Raw genomic sequence first — 27,444 nt, 5'->3', positions numbered from 1 at the left:
TGGATATTGGATGGTTTTCATTACTTTTGAGGGTAATTTGAGCATTGTGCAGTATCCGAATGAGTTCACTCAACCAAATGTCTGTCCCTAGAGTTAACATATCAGTGAAGGTTTCATCTTTCAAGACAATAATGCTGAAGCACATTGCTCTCTCCTGGAGGCAAGAATTAATCAAATGAAGTGGCTTGTGGAATTTGCTGTCATTAACCCAACTGAACATGTTTAAGATCAATTGAAACTTTCAGTGTGTCTGTGTCATCACAAAAACTCTCCTCACATACATAATGAGTTAAGGAAGGTCTCCATTCAATACTAGGACAGGCTTGAGCAGCAACATCTCAACTACTCTCTGGGCAGCATATCAAGGAGTATACAAATGTATTACAATGGATGGTCTCAAGTCTTTCAGCTGAGTCATGGTTGGTGATGGATAGTGTTTTAGCTGCATGTACAGTTCCCAGTTTGATTACCATGCTGTTCTATCTTATTTTTACATTCCATGAGAAGGATTTTTTGTAATATTTGTTTTTATCAAGTTGGAAGGCCAGTTCAACTTTATTTCTTCTATATTCCATTGCCTTTTTCTGAAGAGCATTCTTCAAGGTACTCGCACTTGAATTCTTTCATATCTGGCTCTTGTTTCACAGTGTAAGATGTTTCAGTGGCTTTTTTATGTTTGTCATTCTTTTGGTCTTTTCAAAAGAGATTTTGTAACACATCCCGTTTTTCCACCCTTCTTCCAAGGACTTGGCTATTAGGACCACATCACTTGCAGAAGTTAGACAGTTGAATCTGATGCCTTTGGTTTTTGGTTGACCATTGGATTCCAGTTTGGGTCCTCATGTTCCACTCTCTGGGTACTTTCTCTATAGTGCAGTTAAATAGCAATGAGGAGAGTGGATCTCCTTGCCATACAGTAGTTTTTGCTCAAAAGGTTCAGAGAGTTCATCCTTGAATTTAACTTTGGAGTATGTGCTGGTAAGGACACTCTGATTATGTTTGTGATTTTGTTGTCTGATTTAGTTCTTTTAGTATAGAGATCAGGTATCTGTAGTTTATTGAGTTGTATGCTTTTTGAAAGTCAATGAAAGTGATAACATTTGATTTTGCTCGAGTTTTTGTTTGCCATGAGGTTTTTGAGGCTTAGGATTTTTTCTGAGCAAAATCTTCTTTTCCTGAAACCCACATAATATTCTCAAAGTTGGTAGCCATTTGGGGGTTGCAGAAGGGCTTTGAGAACATCTTGTATATTATGTCTAGGACTGATATTCGTCTGAAGTTGCTGCCATCAGTTTTGGACCATTTCTCATGGAATGGATAGATGTGTTTTTATTTCACAATAAAGTTTTTTTTAATTTTTATTTCATAAGACTTATTCATTAATTCCCTGCCTCCTTTGAATCTAAGCTTACACACATATGGAGATGATCAGTTGTTTGAAAATGGTTTTTGAGGTGTTTATTATTCAATGCTATGATTATTTAATCTCAGCTAACTGTGTTAATCTTAATTTACAAATTTTGTTATTGTTCCAGTGCCAGTAAATGCTGACTCACAATGCATTCCTAAAAGCTTTGGATATGACAGTATTGTATGTGTCTGCAATGCCACATACTGTGATGAATTTGAAACAGTAACACACTTTCCATCTGGAAAGTATTTACTGTACACATCAACAAAAGATGGCCTCCGCTTTAAGAAGAGTGTTGGTTCCTTTTCTCCAAGAAAAGGTGCCTCTTGTAAGTACATACATCCAGGAACTTCTTTATCAGTTTTACAAGGGTCTGCATAATGTACCACACTGTACTATATCCTTCAGAAAAGCAGTGGCGTAGCGTGGTTGTAAAGGTTGGGGAGACTCTACATTTATTATAGGTAGACAAAATAGTACAATAAACAATAATTTAAACAAATGAAACAAAATGCATCAAATAAAACAACAACAACAACAACTGCTACTATCACCACTACCGTCGCCACTAATAATAATAATAATAATAATAATAATAATAATAATAATAACTAACTTGTTCAAGAAACGATGACAGATTTGTAGAACTCCAGCAGCAAGAAAAGAAGCACTTATATTTTCTTGTATACAAGTGCAATGCGCCTGTCTTTTCTTTCCACGAATGAGTCTGTAACTCGGTCTGCAAAGATCTGATCACTGGATAGCTCTCCAAGTAAAGTCTTTTCTATTGCCAACGTGTTCAAACACGACAGCCTGGTGTTGGACATTGAATTCCTTAAATAATTCTTCACTCTTTTAAGATTACTAGTGCTTCGTTCACTGCTTGCTATAGTTGCAGGTAGGGTCAAAACCGAACGCAGGAACTTCGTTGTTTCTTCATAAACAGAGTCTAAATGATTGTTGACAATGTACAATGTCTACGGATGGCTAATCAAATAAATAAATAAATAAATAAACTTTAAGAGGATTCTTGGAGATAAGTGTTTTTTCACATCAGCGTATATGTTACACAGTGCATTTTCAAGTTGTTCTTGTTTGAAAAAAAAGGGGTACTGTCCTAATAACTGAAGCAGTTTCAACTTTGGGAATTCTTTTTGATAGTTCGGGAAACACATTTCGTTCAAAAGTTCACAAACTGAATTTAGGGCAAATCTTGAAATCTTCTTTCCATCTGAAAAATTTGCAGATCCAGTATCTCGTAAGTTAGTGCCCTGAGAGATGTTTTTTTACTGTCACGAAACGATAAGTTGCCACTCAAACACAAACTGCATTAAATGCATTCATCAACGAATGTTTCCGTTCTTAAATGCCGTAACTTTCTCAAAACAGTTCGTATTTCGTCGTGGCAAGCAGTTATACTGACAGATTTTGACTGAAGAACATTAAAGAATTGAACAAAGCACCCTCGGTAGAAACAAAGCAATTAGACAAACGTAAGGCCCGTCCACACGCAACGATCTGTCTGCGTAAATGTCTGCTCACATGACATCTGCGCAGACAGATCGTTGCGTGTGGACAGAAGATTTGCACCAACCTGAGGTGCCAGTCATTAGGTTCGCCCTGCAACTCTCGCAGTAACCTGGAAGTTGGAGTTGTAGGTTTGAGCGAAACCTCTCAAATCTGTGGGTTGAAACCACATCTGCGCAGACAAGTTGGAGCATGTGGACAGGAGATCGCCGCAAATCTGGCACAAAACAGCTGTTTGCTCAGTCTAGTGTTTGTATTTGTGCACACAGGGCATTAAAATGGCCGATACTCGTCAGTGTTCTCGAGAGTTTGTAAGTGAATTCATTGAAATATATAGAAACCACCCATGTTTGTGGAAGATTAAAGTAAAGAATATAGTGACTGAGACAAAAAGACAGCGGCATACAATGCTCTAATTGAAAAATTGCGGGTATTATTTCACTCAACCCTTGTTTCGATATTGCAGTTGAAAATTCCAAATCGTTGTAGCTCCTTCCTGTTGCTAGGAATCTTAATGTTACCGCCAGCCGTTCGTGAGGAGAAATTGCCCTTCCCTATACAAGTATTTTTTCTCATAATATGAGGGGTTACAAGGATATGAGAAGAACATCAACAAAAGCAAAACGAGGATAATGGAATGTAGTCGAATTAAGTCGGGTGATGCTGAGGGAATTAGATTAGAAAATGAGACACTTAAAGTAGTAAAGGAGTTTTGCTATTTGGGAAGCAAAATAACTGATGATGGTCGAAGTAGAGAGGATATAAAATGTAGACTGGCAATGGCTAGGAAAGCGTTTCTGAAGAAGAGGAATTTGTTAACATCGAGTATAGATTTAAGTGTCAGGAAGTCGTTTCTGAAAGTATATGTATGGAGTGTAGCATGTATGGAAGTGAAACATGGACGATAACTAGTTTGGACAAGAAGAGAATAGAAGCTTTCGAAATGTGGTGCTACAGAAGGATGCTGAAGAGTAGATGGGTAGATCACATAACTAATGAGGAGGTATTGAATAGGATTGGGGAGAAGAGAAGTTTGTGGCACAACTTGACTAGAAGAAGGGATCGGTTGGTAGGACATGTTCTGAGTCATCAAGGGATCACCAATTTAGTATTGGAGGGCAGCGTGGAGGGTAAAAATCGTAGAGGGAGACCAAGGGATGAATACAGTAAGCAGATTCAGAGGGATGTAGGCTGCAGTACGTACTGGGAGATGAAAAAGCTTGCACAGGATAGAGTAGCGTGGAGAGCTGCATCAAAGCAGTCTCAGGACTGAAGACCACAACAACAACAACAACAAGCTTTAAGAGATAATTATAAGTTTCGACATCCATCCGCAAATAATTTTGCCAGTCATTAGGTTCGCCCTGCAACTCTCGCAGTAAATTTACGTGAGAAAACTGCTTTCGCTTTAGCAGCCACTGTCTACACCATTTTCACCACGTTCTCTGTTTCCTGCGGTTGATCTGAATGTTTTTTGCAACACAAGTTGCGAACACGGACCACAACAGAACTTCCTCCATTTTTATATTTCAAAATAACAGAACTAAATTTTTGACGTTTACAGGTAGTCGCTTGCCACTGACATTTCTTTTCTACACCAACATATGGCGGGCGAGTAGTAGATTGGGGTTTGTGTCGTGTGAACACACCACATTTGCAGCGATCTTTTGCATGTACAGACATCTGCGCCGATGTCTGTGCAGACAGATCGTTGCGTGTGGACCGGGCTGTAGGATCATCCATCCGTCGCTTCATTCCCACAGCACAGCTGAAAGATTCTGGGTCCCGCTGAGAGTCTGTATCTACATCTACATGACTACTCTGCGATTCACATTTAAGTGCTTGGCAGAGGGTTCATCGAACCACAATCATACTATCTCTCTACCATTCCACTCCCGAACAGCGCGCGGGAAAAACGAACACCTAAACCTTTCTGTTCTAGATCTGATTTCCCTTATTTTATTTTGATGATCATTCCTACCTATGTAGGTTTGGCTCAACAAAATATTTTCGCATTCAGAAGAGAAAGTTGGTTACTGAAATTTCGTAAATAGATCTCGCCGCGACGAAATACGTCTTTGCTTTAATGACTTCCATCCCAACTCGCGTATCCTATGTGTCACACTCTCTCACCTATTACGTGATAATACAAAACGAGCTGCCTTTTTTGCACCCTTCCGATGTCCTCCGTCAATCCCACCTGGTAAGGATCCCACACCACGCAGCAATATTCTAACAGAGGACGAACGAGTGTAGTGTAAGCTGTCTCTTTAGTGAACTTGTTGCATCTTCTAAGTGTCCTGCCAATGAAACGCAATCTTTGGCTCGCCTTCCCCACAATATTATCTATGTGGTCTTTCCAACTGAAGTTGTTCGTGATTTTAACACCCAGGTACTTAGTTTAATTGACAGCCTTGAGAATTGTACTATTTATCGAGTAATCGAATTCCAACGGATTTCTTTTGGAACTCATGTGGACCACCTCACACTTTTCGTTATTTAGCGTCAACTGCCACCTGCCACACAATACAGCAATCTTTTCTAAATCACTTTGCAACTGATACTGGTCTTCGGATGACCTTACTAGACGGTAAATTACAGCATCATCTGCGAACAACCTAAGAGAACTGCTCAGATTGTCACCCAGGTCATTTATATATATCAGGAACAGCAGAGGTCCCAGGACGCTTCCCTGGGGAACACCTGATATCACTTCAGTTTTACTCGATGGTTTGCCGTCTATTACTACGAACTGCGACCTTCCTGACAGGAGATCACGAATCCAGTCGCACAATTGAGACGATACCCCATAGGCCCACAGCTTGATTAGAAGTCGCTTGTAAGGAAGTCGCTTGTAAGCTTTCCGGAAATCCAGCAATACGGAATCAACCTGAGATCCCCTGTTGATACCGGCCATTACTTCGTGCGAATAAAGAGCTAGCTGCTTTTCACAAGAACGATGTTTTCTGAAACCATGCTGATTACGTATCAATAGATCTTTCCCTGCGAGGTGATTCATAATGTTTGAATAGAGTATATGCTCCAAAACCCTACTGCAAACCGACGTCAATGATATAGGTCTGTAGTTCGATGGATTACTCCTACTACCCTTCTTAAACACTGGTGCGACCTGCACAATTTTCCAATCTGTAGGTACAGATCTGTCGGTGAGCGAGCGGTTGTACATGATTGCTAAGTAGGGAGCTATTGTATCAGCGTAATCTGAAAGGCACCTAATCGATATACAATGTGGACCTGAAGACTTGCCCGTATCAAGCGATATGAGTTGCTTCGCAACCCCTAAGGTATCTACTTCTAAGAAACTCATGCTAGCAGCTGTTCGTGTTTCAAATTCTGGAATATTCCATTTGTCTTCCCTGGTGAAGGAATTTCGGAAAACTGCGTTCAATAACTCCGCTTTAGCGGCACAGTCGTCGGTAACAGTACCATCGGCACTGCGCAGCGAAGGTATTGACTGCGTCTTGCTGCTTGTGTACTTTATATACGACCAGAATTTCTTCGGGTTTTCTACCAAATTTCGAGACAATGTTTCGTTCTGGCATCTCGCATTGAAGTCCGTGCCAAATTGCGCGCGTCTGTAAATATTAGCCAATTTTCGGGATTTCGCGTTCTTCTGAACTTCGCATGCTTTTTCCATTGCCTCTGCAACAGCGTTCGGACCTGTTTTGTGTACCATAGAGGATCAGTTCCATCTCTTACCAATTTATGAGGTATGAATCTCTCAATTGCTGTTGCTACCATATCTTTGAATTTGAGCCACATCTCGTCTACGTTTGCATAGTTAGTTCGGAAGGAATGGAGATTGTATCATCAATTGTATAATTAAAAACGCTATATAGCTCTGAGAAATGACTAGATATTATTGAAACTGCCCTGGAAAGAAAGTTCCAGCGAGTGTTGCTTGCATGTGGCAGTTTAAATTGTTCCTCAGTTAGCAATACAGTTCGTTTTGATGATTTGCTGGAAAACGAATGGAATGCAGTAAAATCACTTACAAACATGCGTACTTGTCGTATGATTTTGGAGGCATGTAACAGTACCAAATTCAGTTGGTGTGCGTAACAATGAATAAACAGCGCATAGGGACAGAACTGCTTCACCAATTGTTGTAATCCTCTTTTTCTCTGCCCGCCATTACTGAAGCGCCATCATATGTTTGACTAACCACTTTTCTTTCCACATTCCATTCTTTCAATATTGCTATAATGTTTGACAAACCTTCAGTAGTTTTATCTCCAGAAACATCGTAAAATCCAACGAATCTTTACTTAATTTTGTCTGCAATACAGTATCTGAATATTATACTCATTTGACTCTTCCATGACACGTCTAATATTTCATCAACTTGAATCGAAATGAAATTGCAGTTCTAAATTTCAGATCTTATTTTCTCATTAACTGCCAGAGTTATCATTTCTGTTACATCATTCTGTATGTCTGGAGAAGTTCCTTTAAAGGTTGAAGATGATGGCAGATGGTCTTGGATTAACTGCTCTCCTTGAGCTAGTAAATCCAATAATTCCAGATAGTTATCTTTGTAGCTGGAGGATTCATCTTCTCGATGGCCATGAAAGGCTAGTTCTTGTGTACAAACAATTACAGTTGCCTGAATAATACAAGCCAATAGTCTCCTGTTGGATGCAACTTGTTCGTTGTATTTTATTGCTGTCAGACGAGCGGCTCCAGAAAGGGCGTGTTCAATTCTTCTTTTGCCCAATGAGTGAAATGATTCTTTGTCCTGCAACTGACGTTTTGATATCTGATGCTTTGGTGCTTTCCGGTCAAAATTCTTTATTGTACAAACGCCCTCATTGCACCATTCTTTTTCACCACCAAACAGAAGACATATATAACAATATAATCTGTTATTAACCGCATTCGCAGTCAGCCAAGTATACTTTTCGTACCAGCCTGTCTGAAAAGTGAGTTTTTGTTTGGCTTCACTTAAAACTACACTGAGTATAGGAGTAGGTCGTTTGTCCTTCAATTCGCAATTTTTTTCGTATGGTACGTTAATGTAGAAAAAAGGTGTTTTTAATAAAAATTCTATAAGGTGTTCAGTTGCTCGCCCACTCATGTTGGCGACACAACGAAAATATGCACTAAAATCACGCAAGAATGATTATGAACACAAACCGTGCGACTGTTCACTTCCGTGTTAAAAGCCAGCATATAAGCGGCAGAGACTAGGCGCGATACCTGCTAGCAAGTGCAGCGCACCGGCCTTCGTGGAAGAGGGGAAGTGGAGGGGGCGCAGGCGCACACAGCCAGGTAAGGGAAGGGAGGCAGAGACTGAGAGCAGTCGAGTCTCAAGCAGGCAGACACACCAATACTCAGTGTGCGGCGCGGACTACAAGACTGATGTCTTCGCACATTTAGAGCTCTTAGCAGAAAGTTATATATATATATTTGTTATGAATTACTATTGAATCTTTTTTAAGCACGAATACAGGGGAGACTAAGTCTCAAAGTCTCCCCTCACGCTACACCACTGCTGAGAAAAGATGTTCTCACACTGAATATTTGTAATGTACAGTTTTTTTTCCTACTTTCCAAGCTGATTACAAGTAGAACTCCAGTTTCATAAGGAATCTGAACTATGCTGTAACTGGTTCTTTCAATCAAACAAAGCTTAGGTAGAAGTGAAAGATATACCATATTAAACATCAGAAAAAAATCTTAAGACAAACTTAGGACTGAAGCATGGATCTAAAAATTAGCCTAGCACAAAGATGTCACTTTGCAGTGGCTTATGTAGGAAATGCATAAAATACATTTATTGTTGTTGAAAAAACTTCTTCTCTTCCACTTGCATTTCATTGCACCACTTGCTACCCAGGAAAGTCCTAAGCGTATTGACAAGAACATGTCCAACTGAAACATAGCAAGAGGAATTAACTCCATTTGCTATAATTCCACTCCTTAGTTAACTTTTTTCTCTTTTCTCTATTATACTGTATATTAAGCCTCTTTCATATTTAAATAATTATTATAAAATTTTTCTCAATATTTTGCACTTTTCTAGCTAATATCTTCATCTCATTCAAATGCAAATGTGTCATTTGGCATGCATTCATGATATTATACCTTAGACTGGCTTCCACTTAGTTCTAGAAGTTTCTTTGTCAAATTAGTTATTATAATGACATATGGGTTTTACATAAAATTAAAATATAATTAAAAAATGTATCTTTTCACATGTAGAAAAATCTGAGAATTAAACCAGTTAGAAAAGATATTTTATATAGTCCTGAAGCAAAATTTAAAGATTTCAGAACTGTTCCACATGAAAAGTTTTATTTACACTTGAAAATATGATATTTCTGTATCAAGGGTAATTGTTTCTGGCGAATTTTAATGTGTTTTTGGAATGAAATGAAGGCAACTTATTTAATGAGAAATAACTTATAATTTGGCATAATTTATGTAAAATTTTCATTGAATATACATGGCATTTGTTATAATTTATATGGACGGAATGGAAGGAAATTAGTTCATTTACAGATGCAAATCTTCCTTTAATTTATGTTTTTGTTTACTTATAAAGTGAAATCTATAGGATGACAAACTTTTTGTAATTTTATGTTTTCACGTGGAAACTGACAAAAATGTTATTGTACATTATAGATAAATTTAGAATGTGTAATGGCAGTTTCAACGTTGGAAATAAAAAACGTCTGCAGGGTCCACATCTGGAGAGTATGGAGGATGGGGCAGCACAGTGATTCCGTTTTTTGTGCAATAATCACGCACCAACAGGGCGGAATCTGTGGGCACATTATCATGATGTGAGACCCGTGAATTGTCTCAACATGTTTCAGGTTGTTTCATTCTCACATTTTCTTGCAGGTGTTGCAACATATCCCAATAATACCATTGATTAACAGTTTGTCCCTGAGGCACAAATTCATAATGGACTAATCCTTCAAAGTCAAGGAAAACTATTGGCATGGCTTTGACATTTGACCTGACCTGACAAGCTTTTTTTGGTCTTGGAGAATCTTCCCCAACTCATCAAGAAGATTGAACTTTGGTCTCAACATCGTAACCACAGACCCTAATCTCATCACCAGTTCTGATTCTCTTATGGAACATATCATTCTCATTTGCAGGATCCAAAAGCTCTTCACAGATTGCGAGATGAACATCTTTCTGGTCTTGACTCATAAGCCATGGGATGGACTGGGTGCCAACACAGTTTATTCCAAGATGCTGTGTCAGGGCTTCACGATATGATCCAGCTGAAATGTTACATTCTTTTGCAATCTTGTGGACAGTCAGTCTTAGATTGGTATGCACAATTTCATTGTTGTTCTTGACATGAGCATTGTCAGTTGACATTGAAGGGCATCCTGAATGAGGGTCACCTTTAACTTCCATCCAGCCATTTTTAAACCATCTGAAGTATTCATAACATTGAATGTGGCTTAAACACTCTTCATCGTAAGCGTCCTGCATCATTTGCCTTCTCTCTATAAATATTTTCTGAAGTTTCTCACAAAATGTAATGCAGATGCATTGCTCCTCTGACTCTGCCATCTCTAAATTTGCAAACTTTGCGATGCAACATTCTATTCAGTACAGTACTGAACAATAACTAATAGATGTATAACAATGAAACTTCCAGCAGTTACACATTAAATGCAGGTGTGTATTGGAATGCCAATGGCATTTTTCTCCAAATCACTGATGGTACAAAATTACGAATGTTCTGGAATTTTTTGAACAAACCTCATATGACTATGAGTTTTTTTTCTTTGTCAAGATTTATGGTTTGTGTAAACAGAGATGATTTCACTATGAAGATGTATACAAATGAAATTGACACTGTTTAGAGTTCATTCACTACAAAAAGAGTTGAGAGAAATTTTGGCACTAATGAATGAGAAGTAATCTTGATTTAAAATCAATGGTCTCATGTCCATCATAGAACTACTAAGTTACAACTTTAAAAAATTTCAGAGAATGAGGCTTCAAAATTTCAACATTACTGAGGATCATCAGTAGTAACCACTTCACTAACTTTACACAGTTTTTCTAGATAAGTGTAACAAACGTACAGAAAATTTTTTGTACTGGAAATGTTGTACTCATTGAAGAAGCTATACAAAATTCTAATCTTAGTGGTATGTTTTTTGCTATGGAATCATATCATCACTCAGAATCATTTCATCATGTACAGTGTGGCCTGGACTGAGAGGAAGAATCCATGCCATTTGTAATCAGCTCTATTTTCTGGTAATACCTTGATGCAATCCACATTGATCTGAGACCATCCTTGAAGGGCAGCAGGATTTCCACAACATTGCTGAGCCCTGTGGCTCAAATACCTTAAGTAGTGGTTGATATTTTGAGAATCTGATTTTCTTAATCCAAAGGCCTAACGTAATACTCTTTTAAATAATCTCTCCTTTGAACTGCAGGAAGTGAAACAATTCCAAAAGGGTATCTGGAGAGCAAGATTATAGAGTGTTCCAAAAAAGAATTATTGCCCCATCATAGTTCTTGGAGAATTTTCTTGCAGATTTTTCTTTGCAGTTTTCTTTCAGTTCTACATTTTAGAGGCTGGGTGCTTTGGATAGTTCCCTTTAGGGTGGTCTTACATGTCAAATATTTGGTCGAGCCTGTGAAACACTAATATTTTGACTCCTATACACTGAGGTGACAAAAGTCATAGGACAGCACTATACTCACATACTGATGGTGGTAGTGTCACATGACTGCACGATGAGGATTAATGGATTTTGAATGCAGGATAGTAGTTGGGCAAGATGCATGGGATATTCTATTTCCTAAATCATTATGGGACTCAATATTCCAATACCCACAGTGTTAGGAGTGTGTGGAGAATATCAAATTTCAGGCTTTACTGCTCACCACAGATACTGCAGTGGCCAGTGGCCTTTGTGTAATGAGCGAGAGCAGTGGAATTTCTGTAGATTTGTCACTGCTAACAGAAAAGCAAAACTGAATGAAATAACCACAGAAATCAACATGAGATATATAAAAAAACATATCCAGTAGGACAGCAGTGTGGCAAAATTTGGTATTAATGGGGTATGGCAGCAGACAACCAATGCAGTTGACTTTGCTAATAGCATGACACGACTTGCAGCACTTCTCCTGGGCTCATGAGCATAGCAGTTGGACTGTAGATGACTGGAAGACCATGGCCTGGTCAGATGAGCTCGATTTCAGTTGGTGATAGCTTATGGTAGGCTTTGAGTGTGGCACAGACCTCGCAAAGCCATGGACCCAAGTTGTCAACAAGGACTGTGCAAGCTGGTGGGTGTGTTTATATGAAATGGACTGGTTCCTGTGGCCCAACTGAACTTATCATTGAGTGGAAATGATTATGTTCAGCTACTTGGAGACTATTTGCAGCCATTCATAGACTTCATGTTCCCAAAAACTGATTGAATTGTTATGGATGGCAGTGTGCCATGTCTCGAGGCCGCAGTTGTTCATGATTGGGTTAAAGAACATTCTGGACATTTCAAGTGAATGATTTGGCCATGCAGATCATCTGATATGAAACACATTGAACATACCATGTGAGACATAATTGAGAGGCCAGTTAGTGCTCAAAATCCTGCACTGGCAACTCTTTCACAATTGTGGACATCTGTAGAGGCAGCATGGCTCAATATTCCTTCAGGAGACTTCCAGTAACTTGTTGAGTCCATGCCTTGTTGAGTTGCTGCACTAAGCCAGGCAAAAGGAGGCACAATATGATATTTTAAGAGGTATACTGTAACTTTTGTCACCTCAGTGCGTATATCTTAAGTGGCAGTGCTGTACCTTTCCCAAGGTACTGTACTGTCTTACCATCCACTACTTGCTCAGTTCCTGAGAGCTACACACATGTTTAGATACTGTGGATATCAGATAACTTTACGGTGTTGGTGTCCTAAGATACACTGCTATATTTCTGCCCTGTTTGACCAATAGCTCTTGAAAGTTCAGGTTGTCTTCCTGGAATGTTTGCTTTTATATTTCTGTCTACACTTCAATATAAGCATTAATGTTCTCTTTGTTATTCTTGTCTACACCACAGATAAACTACATTTCAGTTTTCTAAGATAATAAAATAAAACTTCATTATAACTACACAAAATAAGAAATATTATAAATGGTAAGGTTGACAATAGTGTCAGTTTTTCTGCATTGATAATTGTCTTCTAAATAATTTCAATATATCAGTCCAGTACCACATTCTCCAACAGACACAGTGCAAAGCTCTATTCATCCTTAAACATTTGTAGTTGGACGATCTTCAGAATTTGAAATAGATGGTGAAACCCTGGGAAAGAAGTGTGATTTAGCAATTCATTTTTATTTGGAAAAATAAAATTTCATTCATTTGTACCTGCACCTTATCATTTGGCTTCCATGCAGAAGTATCGGGAAGATAATAGTTATCCTTGATGATAACTGAAATACAAGACCTGCTGCCATTTATGGTAAATGAAACCAACTGGCGTTATTGATACACCAAGACAAATGTTTTAACCAGTGAATACTCAGTAGTCAAAGCAGAAAGGTATTATAATTAAAAAACTTTATTTCTTCTTGGGAATTTTCCTTCTCATACATGAGCATACATTCACCCAGAAGAGTATTTTTGAACACTTTAATTTTCTGTGAAATTATGCTCTGATATTTTGTGTTATTGTTGAGTACACTTCAGATCAGTAACAATTCTGTAAGTACCAGAGAAAGTTCATTCAGAATTAGGAACAATGTTGGCAAACTTCATTAGGTGTTCTAAACTGAATTTTATTCACAATGACAGATTTTTATTGATGAATGTCCATTGTAGTTAAAAGAACATTACTTTGTAAACAATTTATGCCATCTAAATGCAGTAGATTTTTATGTCAAAACATGATATTCAAATTCAGTAATGTTTTTCTTGCTTTATGCTCATGAAACCACTTCATGAGTAGAAGTCCAGTTTATTTCAACTAATATAAACTAACGCTCATAAATTAAGGATAATTGCAGAATGTGGTGCCACACAATGTGGCACTACACAAAACTGGCGCTACTAGCATAGGCACATACGGATCACACGCGACATGGATCTGTAAGTCCACGGTATTGGTAATAAGTTGAGAAAACCATCCCATAATACATGTGCTACAAAATGCCACTGTTTCCTGCACATGTACCCTGACATTAATATGGGATATGATCACCATGCACATGTACACAGGCCGCACAATGGGTTGGCATACCCTGGATCAGGTGGTCGAGCAGCTGCTGGGGTATAGCCTCCCATTCTTGCACCAGAGCCTGTCGGAGCTCCTGAAGTGTTGTAGGGGTTTGGAGATGTGCAGCGATACGTCAACCAAGAGCATCCCAGATGTGCTTGATGGGGTTTAGGTCTGGAGAACAGGCAGGCCACTCCATTCACCTGATATCTTCTGTTTCAAGGTACTCCTCCACGTTGGCAGCTCAGTGGGGCCGTGCGTTGTCATCCATCAGGAGGAAGGTGGGACCCACTACAGCCATGAAAAGGTGGACATACTGGTGCAAAAAGACATCCTAATACACCTGACCTGTTACAGTTCCTCTGTCAAAGGCATGATGGGGTGTATGTGCACCAATCATAATCCCACCCCTCACCATCAAACCACGACCTCCATGCAGGTCCCTTTCAAGGACATTAAGGGGTTGGTATCAGGTTCCTGCTTCACGCCAGATGAAAAACTGGCAAGAATCACTGTTCAGACTATACCTGGACTCATCTGTGAATCTAACCTGGGACCACTGTTCCAATGACCACCTACTGTGTTCTTGGCACCAGGCTTTATGAGCTCGCCTGTGACCATGAGTCAGTGGAATGCACCTTGCAGGTTTCTGGGTGAATAAACCATGTCTGTTCAGTCATCTGTAGACTGTGTGCTTGGAGACCACTGTCCCAGTGGCTGCAGTAAGGTCCCGAGCAAGGCTACCTGCATTACTCCGTGGCTGCCTGTGGGCACTGATGGTGAGATATCTGTCTTCTCTTCGTGTTGTACACTGTGGACTGTAGTGTACTGTAGTGCCTGGACATGTTTCCTGTCTGCTGTAATCGTTGCCATAATCTTGAGATCACACTTTGTGGCACACAGAGGGTCCATGCTACAACCTTCTGTGTTTGACTTGCCTCCAGTCGTCCTAGTATTGTACCCCTCATAATGTCATCAATATGTGATTTTTGAGCCATTTTCAACACACAGTCACCATTAGCACGTCTGAAAACGTCTGCACACTTACTCGCTGCACCGTACTCTGACATGTACCAACACACCTCTGCGTATGTGGACTGCTGCCAGCACCACCGTGCGACGACTGCAAATCAAATGCACTGAATGGTCATACCCTGAGGTGATTTAAACCCACAAACCACCCATCAGAGCAGTGTTTCACCATGTGTTAGCATTATCCTTAATTTATGAGCATGAGTGTACTTCTTGACAATCAAGCTGTGTTATAAAAGAGAGGCATAATCTATATTGTCCATCTGCAGTTTCATAGATGTGCACGAGATGGAAAAGTTTGACAGGGAGACTGTTAAAAAAAAAAAGAGCTTTTGGCCTCTCAAACTCAACAATGAATTCAGTGGGAGCAGTTGATAGGTCTGTGAAATCTTACACAAAGCCAATTTTCAACATTCTGAACTTGTACGTTTTAATTGCCCAAACTCTCCACAGGCTTGTAAGAGATCAAATTAGCAGGATTTCCTCTACCTCTGGTAGAGAAAATTTAGGAACTCATGCAAAAGGGTTGAGAATAGGTGACAGAAGAAAGTACTTTGATGACAACAATCCTTTACCATTTACTGATATGCATTTTCCAATAGTTATTGTAAAGAAACATTTCAAGAAAAGTATACTATTGCACAGGTCCACTTGAAATAAAAAGTGTGCCAAGAAACCAGAAACAGATGCAACTTGCAAACCTTCTGTAATGTTATGTGGTCTGTTTCATGACATACCATACAAAGTGTTACTAAATATCAGCTGCACAGGAAAGATTACATATTATACTTTATTTTAAGAACTAGACCATATATGAAGCAAAAACTAAAATAGGCTTGTAATATAAAAATGCTGACATGAAAGTCCTAGCAACAAAAATGATTACTTTAGCATTAGTGTTAAAGAAATTACTTGTTTTAACTAAACAGCCTGAAGAAAATGATTTTTTTTTTGGGGTGGCAGCGGAGGGGGGAAAAATGAATGAAAAAATTATTCAAAAATATCTGTAATCTGTGTAAATAGTATCTGGACACATAGAATAGAATTTTTGATTTTAAACCTTCTCTCAGAAAGTATTACTGTGCCGAATGACAGAACCTGGACATTTCTGGGACTATGATACATGTTTTCAACATAAATAAATGAATAAATACAGTTCAAAAGAAAGAAGCAGAGACTGAAAATGCAGCATACATTGTGTGAATTAAATAAAGTTTATAAGTACTCTTTTAGTTTTAATGTGTTATTATTTGTATATCAGCAATAAATATTCCACATATAAAGGTCTCCATCCCCAAGCAAGGATTTGTGGTGATCTGTTGCAAGCAATATCCCTCCAGTTGGTTTTCCACCTCAACCCCACCACAGACAAGTGACTGATAAGCAATTGAAACCAACTTATGAATGCCACTTTGTCCAGAAGTTCCACTGTGGAAAATAAATTGTTATGTTTAGCAGGAATTTCATTTGTTCTCCTTATCCTCACAAATATTTGCAAATAATAAATGTAAAAAACAGGAATTGTAAGTTATTAAACTTATTTTGTTACACTTTACTTGGGAACTGTAGGTTTCTTTACAGAATGTGTTACATTTTTCATTGACACCAAGTTGATTGTGCACTGATTTACAGTATGCTAATACAAATAGTTTCTCTTTTACTAGATCTCAATTCCTTTTTCATTCATTAGTCTTATAGTTGTACTGCAAGTATTTTCACAATTTATTTTGCAGTCGTTATTTCTCTATAGACATTTCAATAGCAGCACTGTGGATTACCATAACTTTTGGTATAAACTGTATGAGGGAGAGCTAGATTACATGAAATGACAAGGTACTTGAGTGTAACTGTATAGTAGATTTACTCAGAGCATTTAAATCAAAATGTCCACTTAATATTATGGTATGTGATTCTGTTTAGAAGTTAGAAACTTTAATAATGAATATAACTCTTTCATAAATAATTTAAAATCATCAGATGGAGCCCAGTGTACCATGACTATTACTATGAAGTTCCCATCAATTCTATTTCTACACCACAAGGTTCAAAATACTATCACTGCAGAACTGGAGGATATATTTTGTATTACTTCTTAATATAAATGGCAACTGTGGCCTTAGCTTCACTTCCTAGAGTGGTTCATGGTCTCTGAATGACTACAAAATTCTAATATAAAATTCTTATTCAATGTAAACAAAATGAAACAGAGCTACACAACTATGCTTACACATACATTTACAACTGCATCTGCATCTAGCATTCAACAAAAATGAACTGAGAAAACTGTTATTCTCAATCATAAGTGCCAATATGACAGAGCAGTCTCAGAACAGTCTGTTTATCTTGTTAACCACATCACTTAGTAAGATGATTTGCTCTACAAAATAGTTCAAGCCATGATATGGGTAGATTGTGTCCCTCATAAGCAAGACAGCAAACAGTATAATTTGCAGTATATTAAACAGTAGCTTATGGACAAGCAATCCAAAATTTTTTAGCAAAGCTACTAATAAATTTATTCACTTCTTGAGCTGGCACAGTGACGAATCATGAATTAGAGGAATGAAGTGTACTCTGAAAGTAAGGACTGTTCACTTACACTTAAATGTTCGCAGCTCAGAACAAAGTTGTCTATATGCAGCATTATGTATTGATTGTATATAAATACATATGAGTTATTGTTAGCTCTAGTAGTCATTTGACTGTGGGTGAGAACAAACAATAGTGGCTTCAAAAGTTGCTGCTCTCACCAGCTGCAGAATGACCCAGTTTTTATGTGCCAACTGATCTATAGTTGCTCAAATTCACAAAGAACTGTGCTTAGTGTATGAGCGTACAGTACTGAGTGAAGGAAATGTTGGACGATAATGTCAGATGTTTAAGGTTGCCCCACACAACTGGGCCATTTGGGTTGAGTGCATTAAGATTAATTTTGTTCTGGGGACACTCACAAATTAGTCACACCAAGCCACAGTGCACCATACCACCAATTTTCAGTTGTATACAAGGCATGTTCAGAAAGTTAATGTGCTATGACCATAATGGGCTGTGGTTTTGTTTTTTGAGATTTATCGTCTCTGAGTGGTGGAGATGGATCCTCTGACCAGAATGAGCATTGCAGGAACACGGTAGTATGTAACTCATATTGTAGTGTCCAGTTGCATGACAGATGTCAGTAAGAAATCCTGCCAAGTGTGAGCCATGTGCTGTGATCCACTTCCAACTCATTCTACATGGGCATGGCAAACAACAAGCTGCCTGTCTGCATTAGTGATCATCTACAAACTGTGCCCAAGAGACAGCTGGACCACCCAGTTGCTAAACCTGCTGCCCAACACAATGTGCTTCACTTCAATGGCTGCATCACAGCCTGTACCATCTGAATTGTTCCTACCGACACCAGCTTTTCTGAATTGCACAGGTGGGAACTCTCCCACAATGTATCCTACCTTCCTGTAACTACCCTGGTCTCAACCTTCATTGGTCCTTGTCCTTCACCCACTTATCCTTTTCCCTGCTCCCACTCCAGCACTACACAGGTTTCTATTCCACTAATGAATCCACTAGTCCCTTTCTTTCCTGTCATCTCCTCCGCTTTCAGCTACCACAACTCCCCACTCAAAACCTCCCAACTTGACCTAAGAGCCCTTGCCCATCCCCACTACCTTCCTACATGCTCCCACAAGTGACACTACACCCTCCCCCACCCCTTTGCTATCCTTCCCCTCCGCACCTCCTCCTTAGCCCCACCACCCATATTGTTTCTCTCATAAGGTGGAGTTGCTCTCAGTCCCATCTCAGCGGCTAGAGGCAGTGGTTATATATGTAAGTTGTGCTTATATGAATGTGTATGTGTGTGTTTTCTACTTTAGAAGGAGGTTTTTTGTCAAAAGCTCACATGTGTTGCAGTCTTTTCATTGAACCTGTTTGTAACTTAATAGCTGCTTTATATGGAAATTGGCATTCTATTCTTTTCATAATACTGACACTATAGTACACTGTATACTTCATCAGTATCTCATCAAAACATGAAGAAAACTCCTACACTTCATCATCACAGCACATATAGATATATCTCAGTGTAACATCTTAATACTTGCAGGCACTTCCTCACATTTCAACATAAATGCTAAACATGCTGTCTCTATAGTATAAAATATTATGACCATAGTGTATCAGTTCCCAAATCCTAATCATCCAGCACATGATCAACACTTTCAAAAATGACAGAACCCTTTCTCCAACATATTTCAAACATTAGTGCAGTTTACTCATAAAATTTCACCACTTATGCCACGTTACTGCACTTGGTTACTGACACTGAGGTTCTAGGCCTATGGATACAAGATAATTTAAAATGGGACTGTCATATAAAAGAAGTTTAGAAAAAACTTTCAAAAGCTTGTTACGCTCTGCGTGTGTTAAATAAAACTGCAAGCAAGTCAACAGTTATTAAGGCATTTTATGCATACTTCCATTCACTACTTCGATATGGGCTAATCTTCTGGGGAAATTCAGCCACCAGCATAAAGATCTTTAGGATGCAGAAAAGAGCAGTCAGGGCTATCTGCAACCTTTAGAAAACTGGAAACATGTAGACCACATTTCATCCAGATGAAAATAATGAGCCTACCGAGCCTTTACATATATGAGTGTATCCTGTTCGCAAATGAGTATCTTTTAAACCAAACTGGATATCTTCAACAAAATAAGCATATACACAGTCACAACACAAGAAACACAAATAATATCCACATGTCACAGTGTAGAACAGCACTGTACCAAAAAAGTGTATCACAGATAGCAGTTCAGCTATATAACAGCTTACCCAGTGATTTAAAATCGCAGCAACATAAGATTTCTTTTAAGTATAATCTTAAGTCATTTCTAGTGGTGGAAAAATGTTTTTACTCTGCAAAAGAATTTTTAAATTACAAAAAATAGCATTGTAAACAATGATTATGTAATAATGGTTAAATTCAAATTGCTATATTTGTCACTTGTAATTTATAATTGTTATCTGTAATTAATTTTGTCATGCTCTCTCTCTCTCTCTCTCTCTCTCTCTCTCTCTCTCTGTGTGTGTGTGTGTGTGTGTGTGTGTGTGTGCGTGTGTGTGTGTGTGTGTTTCTGCTCCTTTCAAAACTTTGACTTGTCCTATTTTCAATGTACTGTTTAAGTATGTAATGAATCAAATGGACCAATGAATGAATGAATGAATGATGATTTCATCATGATCTCACCTATCACAGTTTCAAAAAATAATATGTGATCTGATAAATAAACTGCTCACTCCAAGCATCTTTCACAATAAAATGTGTTCGAGATAACAGACAAACTCAATATTCTTTTCTCATAATTAAATCCTTACCAGTGCCTTCATTCTAATATTTATATTCAAATACTGGTGGCAGATCTTGAAAATGAGTGTAACAAGCCAATAAGTCTGACTTCTTGTCTTTATAGTAACAAATATAGCACAAAAGTCCACCAAATAGATCCAAAATCAATGTTTATTCAATGTCTGTAAAATAAGACAGCACAAAAACTTAAACACCCCAACTGTCATTAAATGTAAAAAGATTTTTCCTCAGAAACAACAAAAAAAATAAACCTTCTCAAAATGCAAGATAATTTATTTACTATACAAGTGTAAATGTAAATATATTTTTCAGTCATGGCAGTGTAAAATACCATTAGTGTAACCATATTTCAAATATTCTCAGTTTAAACCAACTGTACACAAAGTTCATTCCAACAATGTAAGAAAAATTCTTAACTCTTAGACAAATAATACACAAAGAATGCATTAATTCTGCCATGAAAATACACTTGAAAATGCTAAAAATGTGCACATAGTACCTACTAAGGAAAGACAGCAAGATAGTAGAAGATAACTTGAACAATTTACAAATTAATCAAAGAATGAATGTGGCACAGAAATCTGACATTTTAGAAAAGTACACCACAATAGCTGGGGCTCTGTGTTCACCAGTCACATAGTATACAAATGAGTGTACAGTGCCTTCAATGCTTTGAAGCTAAGGTGTACAAAATTATCACTTTTTTTGAAACATCCACATCTACTTCTGACATAAATATGTTTGAGTGCACGTGTTTTGATTTGCCATTACACAAACACATTGAAAAATTAAAAAAAATGGTATAGAATATGCATTTTACTTTAAATATTTCTTATTATCACTGCCCACTACATAGCTACTACTCAGTTTTGCACTTAACAAACACATAACATTTTCAAATTCCCAAGGTAACATTATTAGCTTTGTCATTCTTTTAATCAAATAAACGTTTTCATGACAGCTTGTGTTTCAAATAACATTTCAGTCTATAGTCCATGGATTTTAATACCTACTCTGAATTTTTCTTTTGTTTCCTTTACTGCTTGCTCAATATAAAGATTGAATAACGTCGGGGAGAGGCTACAACCCTGTCTTACTCCCTTCCCAACCACTGCTTCCCTTTCATGTCCCTCAACTCTTATGACTGCCATCTGGTTTCTGTACAAATTGTAAATAGCCTTTCGCTCCCTGTATTTTACCCCTGCCACCTTTAGAATTTGAAAGAGAGTATTCCAGTCAACATTGTCAAAAGCTTTCTCTAAGTCTACAAATTCTAGAACTAATGAGGAAGTATTGAACAGAATTGGGGAGAAGAGGAGTTTGTGGCACAACTTGACAAGAAGAAGGGATCTGTTGGTAGGACATGTTCTAAGGCATCAAGGGATCACCAATTTAGTACTGGAGGGCAGTGTGGAGGGTAAAAATCGTAGAGGGAGACCAAGAGATGAATACACTAAGCAGATTCAGAAGGATGTAGGTTGCAGTAGGTACTGGGAGATGAAGAAGCTTGCACAGGATAGAGTAGCATGGAGAGCTGCATCAAACCAGTCTCAGGACTGAAGACCACCACAACAACAACAACAACAGTCTTAATTATGTTTAAAAGACCTGCAGTATCTTTGTTCAAAAAATAGTTGACATTCATGTTTGCTAATAATTCACATTTACTCAGGTATTTTCTTTTTGCTTTTCTTTTGTGATATTTTACTTACTTTTCATTCATATTACCTCTACTTTTCTGGACATTTGCGTAAAATATGGGTACAACATCAGTAAAATCTCTAATTCATTTTCTGACATATTTAACAGTTTGTTGATAAAGATCCACAACTGTCAACCCTTCTACATTGAAAATTACATTTTTGTTTTTCATTTTCAACAATACAAATTTTTCAACGTCATTTATCTATTAATTCTGCTTTGCAATACTATTCTCAACAAAACTACTCTGATCACCCAATTGTTGTGCTCTGACTACTGCAAGATCTTCTTTAGTTCTGTGAGCTGGTTGCTAAAGTTTGACACCTCATTCCTCAAATTTTTTATTTCATTATTTGTAATATCAAGTTTATCCCCACTCTTCAACTGTCCTGAACTGTTACTTAGATCTCTTTTTGTTTTCTCTACACTGTTATGTAGTTTGCTTGTTACTGCCCCTATTTTACCAGTGAAGTCTTAACTGAAATCAATTTTAATTGTTTTAAATTGTTACTAAGTTCATCAGATTCTTATCAAAAACCTTGCGAGTTCTTCAAAGAATTTCTTGTAATAATGAGATAAAAATTGATTAGCTTCTTCAATTTGACTTCCTGTACTGAATGGTTTTGCCTAACACAGCAATAATAAAAATGATGCATATGTTTCTGTTTCTGCAACTCCACATAGAAATATTAATTATTATAGTGTTAATATTTTTTGTTGTTGTCCTTGATGTTGATGATCCACGTGATTTACTCTAGTCATTTACTTTGTTTTACTTTGTCAGTTTGTGTAGTCATATTCTCTGCTGGTAATGCAGTTACTGATAGCCTGATCATTCAATACAATTTTGTTTTTGTTCTGATTCTCAAAACATATGTTCATCCTTTTGGCATAGCATACTAGCTTCACTCCATTGTATTGTAAGATTTTGATACTTCTGGAAATAGTCTTTAATACTCAATTTTTGTATCTGCTTTTTGTCTAATGGGTGATTTAGCTTTTCTGTAAATAGACACCCTTTCCTTTTGCAAGATACCTGGTATCCACATATAGCATTATCAAGACAGTTTTTTTAATACTGGCTGACACATTGGAATTAATCTTTCACCTACACTGAAGAGTCAAAGGAACTGGTACACCTGCCTAATCTCACGTAGGTCCCCCACGAGCACGCAGAAGTGCCGCAACACAAGATGTCATGGACTCGACTAATGTCTGAAGTAGTGCTAGAGGGAACTGACACCATGAATCCTGCAGGGCTGTCCATAAATCTGTAAGAGTATGAGGGGGAGGAGATCTCTTCTGGACAGCACATTGCAAGGCATCCCAGATACACTCAATAATGTTCATGTCTGAGGAGTTTGGTGGACAGTGGAAGTGTTTAAACTCAGAAAAGTGTTCCTGGAGCCACTATGTAGCAATTATGGATGTGTGGGGTATCGCATTGTCCTGCTGGAATTGACGAACTCTGCTGGAATGCACAATGGGTATGAATGGATGCAGGTGATCAGACAGGATGCTTACATACATGTCACCTGTCAGAGTCATATCTAGAAATATCAGGGGCCCATATCACTCCAACTGCACACACCCCACACCATTACAGAACCTCCACCACCTCGAACAGTCCCCTGCCAACATGCAGAGTCCATTGATTCGTGAGTTTGTCTCCATACCTGTACATATCCATCTGCTTGATCCAGTTTGAAACAAGGCTCTTCCAACCAGGCAACATGTTTCCAGTCATCAACAGTCCCAGATCGGTGTTGACAGTCCCAGGTGAAACATAAAGCTTCATGCTGTGCAGTCATCAAGGGTACGTGAGTGGGCCTTCTCCTCCAAAAGCCCATATTGATGATGTTTCATTGAATTGTTTGCATGCTAACACTTGTTGATAACCCCACACTGAAATCTGCAGCAATTTGCAGAAGGGTTGCTCTGCTGTCCTGTTGAACAATTCTCTTCAGTCTTCATAGGTCCCATTCGTGCAGGATTTTTCTCTGGCTGCAGTGATGTTGGAGATTTGATGTTTTACCAGTTTCCTGATGAAATGGTCATACAGAAAAATCCCCACTTCATCACTACCTTGGAGACGCTGTGCCCCATCGCTTGTGCACCAACTATAACACCACATTCAAACTCACTTAAATTCTGATAACCTGCCATTGTAGCAGCAGTAATCAATTTAACAACTGTGCCAGACACTTGTTGTCTTACATAGGCGTTGCCGACTGCAGTGTCATATTCTGCCTGTTTACATATCTCTGTATTTGAATGTGTATGCCTATACCAGTTTCTTTGGCACTTCACTGTATTTATTTCTACAAATACATACACAAATTTCTCATCTTGGACTGACACAATACTGTCTCAAAACTATCTGCAATACTTACTCAGGACTAACACAACACTGACTGCTCTCTCATAGCTACTGCCACTGGTGCTTATATAATATCCAACAATTACCAACGCTTTCTATGTATTATTTGAACTGTATGGAATTAAACTTACAATTGAAATTCCTCATAAACCATGGACCTTGCCGTTGGTGGGGAGGCTTGCATGCCTCAGTGATACAGATAGCCGTATCGTAGGTCCAACCACAACGGAGGGGTATCTGTTGAGAGGCCAGACAAACATGTGGTTCCTGAAGAGGGGCAGCAGCCTTTTCAGTAGTTGCAGTAACAACAGTCTGGATGATTGACTGATCTGGCCTTGTAACACTAACCAAAACGGCCTTGCTGTGCTGGTACTGTGAACAGCTGAAAGCAAGGGAAACTATGTCCGTAATTTTTCCCGAGGGCATGCAGCTTTACTGTATGGTTAAATGATGATGGTGTCCTCTTGGTTAAAACATTCTGGAGGTAAAATAGTCCCCCATTCGGATCTCCGGGTGGGGACTACTCAAGAGGATGTCGTTATCAGGAGAAAGAAAACTGGCGTTCTACGGATCGGAGCGTGGAATGTCAGATCCCTTAATCGGGCAGGTAGGTTAGAAAATTTAAAAAGGGAAATGGATAGGTTAAAGTTAGATATAGTGGGAATCAGTGTAGTTTGGTGGCAGGAGGAACAAGACTTCTGGTCAGGTGACTACAGGGTTATAAACACAAAATCAAATAGTGGTAATGCAGGAGTAGGTTTAATAATGAATAGGAAAATAGGAATGCGGGTAAGCTACTACAGGCAGCATAGTGAACGCATTATTGTGGCCAAGATAGATATGAAGCCCACGCCTACCACAGTAGTACAAGTTTATATGCCTACTAGCTCAGCAGATGACGAAGAAATTGGAGAAATGTATGATGAAATAAAAGAAATTATTCAGATAGTGAAGGGAGACGAAAATTTAATAGTCGTGGGTGACTGGAATTCATCAGTAGGAAAAGGGAGAGAAGGAAACGTAGTAGGTGAATATGGATTGGGGGTAAGAAACGAAAGAGGAAGCCGCCTGGTAGAATTTTGCACAGAGCACAACCTAATCATAGCTAACACTTGGTTCAAGAATCATAAAAGAAGATTGTATACATGGAAGAAGCCTGGTGATACTGACAGGTTTCAGATAGATTATATAATGGTAAGACAGAGATTTAGGAACCAGGTTTTAAACTGTAAGACATTTCCAGGGGCTGATGTGGACTCTGACCACAATCTATTGGTTATGAATTGTAGATTAAAACTGAAGAAACTGCAAAAAAGTGGGAATTTAAGGAGATGGGACCTGGATAAACTGACTAAACCAGAGGTTGTACAGAGTTTCAGGGAGAGCATAAGGTAACAATTGACAGGAATGGGGGAATGAAATACAGTTGAAGAAGAATGGGTAGCTTTGAGGGATGAATTGGTGAAGGCAGCAGAGGATCAAGTAGGTAAAAAGACGAGGACTAGTAGAAATCCTTGGATAACAAGAAATATTGAATTTAATTGATGAAAGGAGAAAATATAAAAATGCAGTAAATGAAGCAGGCAAAAAGGAATACAAATGTCCCAAAAATGAGATTGACAGGAAGTGGAAAATGGCTAAGCAGGGATTGCTAGAGGACAAATGTAAGGATGTAAAGGCTTATCTCACTAGGGGTAAGATAGATACTGCCTACAGGAAAATTAAAGAGACCTTTGGAGAAAAGAGAACCACTTGAATGAATATCAAGAGCTCAGATGGAAACCCAATTTTAAGCAAAGAAGGGAAAGCAGAAAGGTGCGAAGCAGTATATAGAGGGTCTATACAAGGGCGATGTACTTGAGGACAATATTATGGAAATGGAAGAGAATGTAGATGAAGATGATACTGCGTGAAGAGTTTGACAGAGCACTGAAAGACCTGAGTCGAACCAAAGCTCCAGGAGTAGACAACATTCCATTAGAACTACTGACAGCCTTGGGAGAGCCAGTCCTAACAAAACTCAACCATCTGGTGAGCAAGATGTATGAGACAGGTGAAATACCCTCAGACTTCAAGAAGAATATAATAATTCCAATCCCAAAGAAAGCAGGTGTTGACAGATGTGAAAATTACCAAACTATCAGTTTAATAAGTTACGGCTGCAAAACACTAACACAAATTCTTTACAGATGAATGGAGAACTAGTAGAAGCCGACCTGGGGGAAGATCAGTTTGGATTCCGTAGAAATATCGGAACACGTGAGGCGATACTGATCCTACGACTTATCTTAGAAGCTAGATTAAGGAAAGGCAAACCTACATTCCTAGCATTTGTAGACTTAGAGAAAGCTTTTGACAATGCTGACTGGAATACTCTCTTTCAGATTCTGAAGGTGGCAGGGGTAAAATACAGGGAGCGAAAGGCTATTTACAATTTGTACTGAAACCATATGGCAGTTATAAGAGTCGAAGGACATGAGAGGGAAGCAGTGGTTGGTAAGGGAGTGAGACAGGGTTGTACCCTCTCCCCGATGTTATTCAATCTCTATATTGAGCAAGCAGTGAAGGAAACAAAAGAAAAATTTGGAGTAGGTATTAAAATTCATGGAGAAGAAATAAAAACTTTGAGGTTCACCGATGACATTGTAATTATGTCAGAGACAGCAAAAGACTTGGAAGAGCAGTTGAACGGAATGGACAGTGTCTTGAAAGGAGGATATAAGATGAACATGAACAAAAGCAAAACAATGATAATGGAATGTAGTCGAATTAAATCGGGTGATGCTGAGGGAA

At 38.5% G+C, this 27,444-nt stretch overlaps 1 protein-coding gene across 1 annotated transcript in view; it reads left to right on the top strand.

Moving 5' to 3' along the window:
• LOC126191349 (lysosomal acid glucosylceramidase-like) overlaps positions 1–27,444 on the top strand; it is a 195,643-nt gene that overhangs the window by 68,828 nt on the left and 99,371 nt on the right. The window contains exon 3 of the mRNA XM_049932188.1: positions 1,536–1,739. Coding sequence (XP_049788145.1) covers positions 1,536–1,739 — 204 coding nt within the window. The remainder of the gene's footprint in view (positions 1–1,535; positions 1,740–27,444) is intronic.

This window comes from Schistocerca cancellata, chromosome 6 (assembly GCF_023864275.1).
Source record: "Schistocerca cancellata isolate TAMUIC-IGC-003103 chromosome 6, iqSchCanc2.1, whole genome shotgun sequence".
In the NCBI taxonomy this organism is placed as follows: Eukaryota; Metazoa; Arthropoda; class Insecta; order Orthoptera; family Acrididae; genus Schistocerca; species Schistocerca cancellata.
This window is presented reverse-complemented; position numbering and strand designations above follow the sequence as displayed.